Here is a 9,351-nt window from a genome sequence, read left to right as displayed (position 1 = left end):
CCTGATTTCATCTTGGCGTTGTCAAACATCTGAATGGCTACGGTGAGTTTGTTTTTGTGAGGGCCCGTTCCTGATTACTATTTAATGATCATGCAATCAGGAGTAATTAATGTAAACAGCAAAAACGAGTTAAAATTTTGCTTTGGAGCCTACCGAAAATTCGGCATGACCTCCCCGTAAATCGGACATACCAGGGAAAATAAAAAACTCAAACAGCAATACAATACTCGAAAATAGTGTCCAATTCGACAACACACAAACCTACAGCCGCACTGGCCAGGACTAAACACATGCAAGCCGGCAAGGCTAAACACATCAACAAGCAAATTCCAACGTTGCAAAAATATCAATACAAATACACGGGGCATCTCCCCGGCAAATAAAAGACTCCAATAATAATATATAATAACTGGGAACTCACAACGACTCAATACCCTCCCTGGGCTCCACTGGCAGATGTACCACCAGAGGCAACAGAACCACCTGTATTACCTGTCATGGCAATAACAACAAAACCACAGCAGTCCCGAGGGACAGGGGTCAAACCCCAGTACGAAGATCAAATGAATTACAGCAAAATAAATGATATGTAAAACAACTAATGCAATGCAAGTGAATGGTACCAAGGAACATCGGATATCAAAATCTGGATCCAAAGAACAATAGCTAATATGTGGCCACCTGTGCTAGGGGGACAGTTCAAACACTGCGCGGCCCTGCATCAGTACGCGTCAAGGGGGATAGTCTGCAGAACTGCGCGGCCCTTACGCTAGCATCAGATTTCTAGACAACTCATTAAAGAGTGGATAAAAATCTCAGGAATAAGAGAATTATGGCTCAATATGAATGCAATGCATCATTCATCACAATCATCATATAAAACATATAAACAAGCCAATACCTCAAATAGCAATTAGACATTTTACATATCCTCATAAAGGCTGTAAGATAGCGATCAATCCGTACTTTAATTGCCAAATAATTACCAAAGTATTTCTTACAAACTTGGTGCAATTCTAATTACTCCAAACCTGAGGCAATTACCATTTCTATCAATTCTAACATATATTTCAACTTCCAAACAATTTAAATATTCAATCCTAGGGTCAAAAATATCCAAATTAATATTCTGAAAAATTCCGATAAATTCCCAAAAATTCCAGAATTATTATATATTAATTCTAAGGTATTCCAAGACCCAAACATTCAATAATTCAACACAATAATTCAAAAATCCCTAATATACACATACTGAATTTTCGAAATAAATTCCAGAAAAATAGGGAATTCGATCTATACCTCAAATCGGATCAAATATAGCACCTACAACCAACAAATAATCATATATCAATTATTTGGATTCGAATTCAACCAAAAATTCCCAAATTCAAACCCTAACTCGAAATATACCTCAAGACTTCGAATTAAAGGTCTAAACGACTGGAATAATACTCTTCCTAGCTTTGGCGATGAACGGCTCCGGCGAACGGCGGCGAACGGCGCGGCTGGTGCGAAATTGATTTTCAAGCGACGAGATAAAATCTTACGAAATTGGTACTAAAAGAAAGCTCTCGTCGCGAGGATTTCAGAACTACGCTCGAAATAATTTTTGGAGCAACGACGGAGGAGATATCGGGGTTTGAAGAAACGAAAAATGAAAAGAAAAGGAAGGAAGAAGGAGACGACACACACGAGGAGAGAGAAATGAGGGAATACGGTGATATAGTATATTATATGCTTATGTGTGTATTTATTTAATTGAGTCCAAAACTTGACCCGGTTAAATTAATTCCAACTCATGTGTGCCATAAAAATTAAATATGTATTTCAATACCGTCTATACACCGATATTTCTAATACATACTTTTAACACACAATTTAATTATCTAGCTTAATTATTTTAATTCCCACTTTAAAATAATTATTATCAAATTTAGCCAAATAATAAGGTAATTAGCATCGGGTCCTTACAATTCTCCCCCACTAAAAGAAGATTTCGTCCTCGAAATCGAACACACACATAATACAACATAAAATGTGGTTTAAACATCTACGACTGATAATACATAGGATAATCAGAGTACATGGAAAAATTAACTACATTCTCAAACAAGTGAGGCCATTCTTTATGCATCTTTGCCTCGATTTCCCATGTAGCCTCTTCTGTCCCATGTCTACTCCACTGAACCATAACCAAAGGAATGGTCTTGTTCCGGAGTTGCTTCTCTCTACGATCAAGAATCTTCACTGGGTACTCGGCATAGCTAAGGGAACTATCCAACTCTACCTCATCGGCCCTCAAGATATGAGATGGATCTGGCTCATACTTCCGCAACATCGACACATGAAACACATCATGTATCGCAGACAAACTCTGCGGCAAGTCCAAACGATAAGCCAAAATACCAATCTTCTCAACAATCACATACGAACCAATATAACGAGGAGCTAGCTTCCCTTTACGCCCAAATCTCATAGTACCACGAAACGGTGAAACTTTTAGGAAAACATAATCACCAACCTGAAATTCTAAAGGTCTACACCTATTGTTTGCATAACTAGCTTGGCGATCTTGGGCTACTTTCATTCTTTTACTGATCAAGACAACCTTGTCCTTCATTTCCTGAACGAATTCAGGCATAGCCAATCGCCGTTCTCCTACTTCTTCCCAGCAAGTTGGAGATCTGCACTCTCTTCCATACAAGGCTTCAAAAGGAGCCATTCCAATCGAAGTATGGAAACTGTTATTGTAGGAGAATTCAACCAAAGATAACGATTCTTGCCAACTGCCACTGAAATCCATCACCACAGCTCTCAACATGTCTTCCAATGTTTGGATGGTTCTCTCTGACTGACCAACTGTCTGTGGGTGATAGGCAGTGCTCATCGCTAACTTTGAACCCAAGGCTGATTGAAGACTAGCCCAAAATTTAGAAGTAAATCTTGGATCACGATCAGATACTATGGTTACTGGCACACCATGCAATCTCACCACATTATCAATGTACAACTTAGCCATTTTCTTATAAGGGCAAGTACGATCATATGGAATAAAATGGGCTGATTTCGACAATCTATCAACAATCACCCAAATAGCATTACAACCATGAACAGATCGAGGTAGGTGTGTCACGAAATCCATAGCAATGTGCTCCCAATTCCACTGTGGCACTTCCAGACTGTGTAACATACCACCAGGTCTCATCCTCTCAGCTTTAACCTGTTGGCAAGTCAAACATCTTGCTACAAAGTCTGAAATTTCCTTTCTCATGCCTTCCCACCAAAACTGGGATCGCAAAGCATGATACATCTTCCTATTACCTGGGTGAACACTGTGTCGACTACAATGTGCTTCTCGCAAGATAGAGTCTTTCAAGTCTATCAAATTTGAAACCACAAGTCTTCCTTTAAAACGCAAAATTCCATCTGAAGTGACATCAAACTTATCTAACTGTCCTGTTTGAGACAATTCTTTCAAATTCTGAATATAAGGATCAGTCCTTTGCGCTGTTTTGATGTCAGAAACTATCTGTGGTTCAACTTGAATAGATAAAACTAAAAAGTAGTCACCACTAGGTTGGTAAGTCCAACCTGAAGTCCCCAAGTGCTCATGGACTTTTAAAGATTTAAGAGATGTTAACATTGCATTCTGAACTTTTCGGCTAAGAGCATCTGCAACTAGATTCATCTTACCGGGTTGATACTGAATATCACAATCAAAGTCCTTAAGTAATTCCATCCAACGACATTGTCTCATGTTCAGATCAAATTGTGTGAAAATATACTTAAGAATTTTGTGATCAGAATATATCACAAACTGTTCTCTGTACAGATAATGACGTCATATTTTCAATGCAAATACAATGGCACCCAACTCTAAATCATGAACTGGATATCGAGTTTCAGGAGGCTTCAACTGACGTGATGCATAAGCAATAACTCGCTCATGCTGCATCAAAACACATCCAAGTCCATTTAGAGAAGCATCTGTACAGACGACAAACCCACCTGAGCCCGAAGGTAAAGCTAAAACAGGGGTTGTGATTAACTTTTCTTTCAAAGTCTGAAAACTAGTTTCACACTCTCTAGTCCAAACAAAACGTCAATCTTTATGTGTCAGTTGTGTCATAGGCTTCGCTATTTTAGAAAATCCTTCGATAAATCGCCTATAATATCCAGCCAATCCCAAAAAACCACGAATCTCAGAAACATTCCTGGGTGTTGTCCAATTAAGGACGGCATCAATCTTACTGGGATCAACAGACACTCCTTGAGCTGATATTACATGTCCCAAAAATACAACTCTGTCTAACCAGAACTCACACTTTGAAAACTTGGCGTACAGCTGTGCAGTTCTGAGAGTTTGAAGAACTAGCCTCAAATGATCTCGATGCTCCTTCAACGATTTTGAATAGATCAGAATGTCATCAATGAAAACGATAACAAATCTGTCTATAAACTCTCGAAATATACGGTTCATCAGATCCATAAAAACCGCTGGAGCATTCGTTAACCCAAATGGCATGACGAGGAATTCATAGTGACCATATCGTGTCCGAAATGCTGTCTTTGGAATATCTTCTTCACGGACTCGAAGCTGATGGTAACCAGAACGAAGATCAATTTTTGAGTACACAGACATACCTTGCAACTAATCAAACAGATCGTCAATGCGTGGTAATGGGTATTTATTCTTCACTGTGATCTGATTTAACTGACGGTGATCAATGCACATCCTCATCGATCCATCTTTCTTTTTCACAAACAGTATAGGAGCTCCCCAAGGCGACATACTTGGCCTGATGTAACCTTTCTCCAGAAGATCCTGCAACTGTTCTTTTAATTCTTTCAATTCTGCTGGAGCTATTCGAAAAGGTGCTTTGAAAACTGGATTTGCTCCTGGCATCAAATCAATACTAAAATCTATTTCCCTTTGAGGCGGAAAGCCTGGAATCTCTTCGGGAAATACGTCAGGAAATTCCTCAACCACTGGAATATCTGAAACCTTCAATCCCTTGTCTTGAGTAGCATCTACTGCATAGATCAAATACCCTTCATTCCCAGCAGAAAATAACCCAAACATCTGCATGGCTGACACTAAAGGAATACGGGATCATGAATCATCACCATAAAAATTCCATTTGCCACCAACATATGGTCGGAATCTTACTATTCCATGAAAACAGTCAACTGTAGCTCGATAGTTGGTCAAAGTATCCATTCCGATAATACAATCAAAATCAGACATAGACAACTTAATCAAGTTGGTTATCATAATGCTTTCATCGAAACGGATTACACGGTTTATCACTATCTCACGTGACCTCAAATACACACCGGCAGGGGTAGACACAGACACTGGATCAATCAACAAGGTAGTAGCAATCTCATGCTCAACAATAAATGCAGCAGATAGAAATGAATGAGATGCTCCTGTGTCTATCAATATACGAGCAGGATGATCAAAGATAAAACATATACCTGCTATAACCCCTCCAGGTGCATCCTGAGCCTGGTCGTGAGTCAATGCATGAACTCTAGCCTGCTGAGGCCCTGGGAACTGCTGCTGAGGAGGACCTCTCGGCTGGCAGAAACTGGGTTGCGGCGTAAACTGAGGAGTGAAAGGTCTAGGAGCTGGAGCTCGAGGAAACTGGCTAAACTGAGAAGACTGATGCTGCTGTCCTCCCCCACTAGGACAAACCTTTGCATAATGTCCTGGTTGGACAAAAGTACGACAGATTCCCTGAACTCCTATGCACTGATCGGATGAATGTCTTCCTCCACACTTATTGCAAGACTCTCTAGGAACCCATGAAGATCCCCCACCACGAGAACTACCAGAACTAGAGGATGTGCTAAATGACTTTTTCTTGAATTGTTTTCCCTTAGGCTTAAATCTCTGCAGCCTAGGTTGCGAAAATGATTGTTGGGGTTCAAAAGAGGTGTTTGCTGAAAATGGTGCACTGCCAGAGGGTGCTTGCATAGTATACTGCGGTCGACCCCTTCTTAACCCTGCTTCCTGTCTGATGGCTTTGTCAACCGCATCAGCATAATCAACTGGGTTGCTGGCCAAGACCAAGGAGTAAAGATTCTGATTTAGTCCTTCCATAAACTTTTCAAGTTTAGCCCCATCTTTAGAAGCAATGTGTGGCACATAAGTAAACAATGAAGACAGCTTTCTGGCATACTCTGCAGCACTCAAATCACCTTGAACCAGATTGAAGAACTCAGATGTTTTCTCTGCCACAAAAGAAGGTGGAGCATATTCTTGTCGGAACTTGGAGCAGAAAACATCCCAAGTAACAGGTTTACCAGCCTCAACCAGAGCTGTTCTCATAGCCTCCCACCAACGTTCAGCAGTATCTTTCAGTTGTAGAACCACCATTGTTACCCTTCGTTCAGAATTATAGTGCACCAACCCGAACAGGTTGTTCATGGCTCTCAACCAAGATTCAGCTTTTTCACTGCCTTCATCTCCACTGAAGGTGGGTGGATTCAATCTTTGAAATCTAGCGACCACCAACTCCATTTCATCAACTTGATTGCCCAGCTGGTCCACTTCAGCATCAATATCGTTTATTACATTTCTTGCAGGACGACCACGTCTTCCACGCAAGACTCCATCAAGACCAACCTCATTCTGACCGCTAGATTCTTGGACAACATTCTTTCCTTTTCCACCTCGAAGTCTAGGGGCCATCTAAAGAAATCCAAGGTCAAACCTTTAGGCCAAAGATAGCACAAGAAGATAACATAATTCTAGGCAAACGAGCTTAACTAAAATTCAGAGCCTAGTTAACTACTAACTCTAGAGCAAATCATTCAAGTAACAATTAACAGATAAGAGCAAGTAGTCAAACAAATACGCAATCATCTTCATTCTTGCCTAGACTCAAGTGTACTAGACTCTATTTCGAACATATCCCAGTTTATGCTTTGATACCAAATGTGAGGGCCCGTTCCTGATTAGTATTTAATGATCATGCAATCAGGAGTAATTAATGTAAACAGCGAAAACGAGTTAAAATTTTGCTTTCGGGCCTACCGAAAATTCGGCATGACCTCCCCGTAAATCGGACATACCAGGGAAAATCAAAAACTCAAACAGCAATAAAATACTCGAAAATAGTGTCCAATTCGACAACACACAAACCTACAGCCTCAATGGCCAGGACTAAACACATGCAAGCCGGCAAGGCTAAACACATCAACAAGCAAATTCCAACGTCGCAAAAATATCAATACAGATACACGGGGCATCTCCCCGGTAAATAAAAGACTCCAATAATAATATATAATAACTGGGAACTCACAACGATTCAATACCCTCCCTGGGCTCCACTGGCAGATGTACCACCAGAGGCAACAGAACCACCTGTATTACCTGCCATGGCAATAACAACAAAACCACAGCAGTCCCGAGGGACAGGGGTCAAACCCCAGTACGAAGATCAAATGAATTATAGCAAAATAAATGATATGTAAAACAACTAATGCAATGCAAGTGAATGGTACCAAGGAACATCGGATATCAAAATCTGGATCCAAAGAACAATAGCTAATATGTGGCCACCTGTGCTAGGGGGACAGTTCAAACACTGCGCGGCCTTGCATCAGTACGCGTCAAGGGGGACAGTCTGCAGAACTGCGCGACCCTTACGCTAGCATCAGATTTCTAGACAACTCATTAAAGAGTGGATAACAATCTCAGGAATAAGAGAATAATGGCTCAATATGAATGCAATGCATCATTCATCACAATCATCATATAAAACATATAAACAAGTCAATACCTCAAATAGCAATTAGACATTTTACATATCCTCATAAAGGCTGTAAGATAGCGATCAATCCGTACCTTAATTGCCAAATAATTACCAAAGTATTTCTTACAAACTTGGTGCAATCCTAATTACTCCAAACCTGAGGCAATTATCATTTCCATCAATTCTAACATATATTTCAACTTCCAAACAATTTAAATATTCAATCCTAGGGTCAAAAATATCCAAATTAATATTCTGAAAAATTCCGATAAATTCCCAAAAATTCCAGAATTATTATATATTAATTCTAAGGTATTCCAAGACCCAAACATTCAATAATTCAACACAATAATTCGAAAATCCCTAATATACACATACTGAATTTTTGAAATAAATTTCAGAAAAATATGGAATTCGATCTATACCTCAAATCGGATCAAATATAGCACCTACAACCAACAAACCAAAAATTCCCAAATTCAAACCCTAACTTGAAATATACCTCAAGACTTCAAATTAAAGGTCTAAACGACTGGAATAATACTCTTCCTAGCTCCGGCGATGAACGACTCCGGCGAACGGCAGCGAACAGCGCGGCTGGTGCGAAATAGAGTTTTGAGCGACGAGATAAAAGCTTACAAAATTGGTACTAAAAGAAAGCTCTCGTCGCGAGAATTCCGAAACTATGCTCGAAATAATTTTTGGAGCAACGACGAAGGAGATATCGGGGTTTGAAGAAACGAAAAATGAAAAGAAAAGGAAGGAAGAAGGAGACGACACACACGGGGAGAGAGAAATGAGGGAATATGGTGATATAGTATATTATATGCTTATGTGTGTGTATTTATTTAATTGAGTCCAAAACTTGACCCGGTTAAATTAATTCCAACTCATGTGTGCCATAAAAATTAAATATGTATTTCAATACCGTCTATACACCGATATTTCTTATACATACTTTTAACACATAATTTAATTATCTAGCTTAATTATTTTAATTCCCACTTTAAAATAATTATTATCAAATTTAGCCAAATAATAAGATAATTAGCATCGGGTCCTTACAGTTTTCTTTAGTTTGATCGTTTTCTTCGCACAGCTGAGTAAGTTTCTTCCCAATTTCTTTGGCGGTTGAGCAAGTCTTGATCTTGCTAAACATGTTTTTGTCCAGCATTTTGTACATTATATCTTTAGCCACGTTGTCAATATTTTCTTTCTTTTTGTCCTCATTACTCCATTCTGCTCTAGGTTTTTCAACCATCTGTGGTTCGCCTCCTGATATGGCTACAATAATGTTGACTTTGAGAATCTTCATGGGTCCATCAGTGATGATGTACCACATATCATCGTTTCGAGCAGAAAGATGTGCCTGCATACAAATTTCCAATCATCATAATCTTCTTTATAGAACATAGAGATTTTATTTAGCGAAGTCATGATGAATATCAATAGCTAAAAGAAAAAAAACCTGCTCTGATACCAATTGTTGGGGATCGAATGTGTGTGTAGAGGAGGGGTTAATACACACTAATAAAAACTTTTAACTCTAATGCAATATGATTGAGAAAATGTTAGTTTACTCAAC

General features: G+C 39.3%; 1 protein-coding gene and 1 long non-coding RNA gene across 2 annotated transcripts; both read right to left on the bottom strand.

Annotated features, from left to right (window-relative positions):
* Positions 1-200: 200 nt before the first annotated feature.
* LOC140893387 (uncharacterized) lies at positions 201-1,015 on the bottom strand. Its single transcript, XR_012153129.1, has 2 exons — positions 967-1,015; positions 201-769 (listed from the first exon to the last, which is right to left on the bottom strand). It is a non-coding gene; the product is annotated as an uncharacterized lncRNA (long non-coding RNA).
* A 4,098-nt stretch (positions 1,016-5,113) lies between these two features.
* LOC140888247 (uncharacterized) lies at positions 5,114-8,310 on the bottom strand. The gene is made up of 5 exons (XM_073295936.1): positions 8,269-8,310; positions 8,192-8,215; positions 7,516-7,923; positions 7,314-7,384; positions 5,114-6,700 (listed from the first exon to the last, which is right to left on the bottom strand). Exon 5 carries the CDS (start codon positions 6,698-6,700, stop codon positions 5,114-5,116), a length of 1,587 nt encoding a protein of 528 aa, XP_073152037.1. The 5' UTR covers positions 7,314-7,384; positions 7,516-7,923; positions 8,192-8,215; positions 8,269-8,310.
* Positions 8,311-9,351: the final 1,041 nt, after the last annotated feature.

This window comes from Henckelia pumila, chromosome 3 (assembly GCF_033568475.1).
Source record: "Henckelia pumila isolate YLH828 chromosome 3, ASM3356847v2, whole genome shotgun sequence".
NCBI lineage: Eukaryota > Viridiplantae > Streptophyta > Magnoliopsida > Lamiales > Gesneriaceae > Henckelia > Henckelia pumila.
Note: the sequence above shows the minus strand (reverse complement) of the source record. Positions and strands in the feature narration are given on the sequence as shown.

Coding starts and splice junctions, on each gene's coding strand:
- LOC140888247 (XM_073295936.1), bottom strand. CDS start 6,700: ATGGCCCCTAGACTTCGAGGTGGAAAAGGAAAGAATGTTGTCCAAGAA.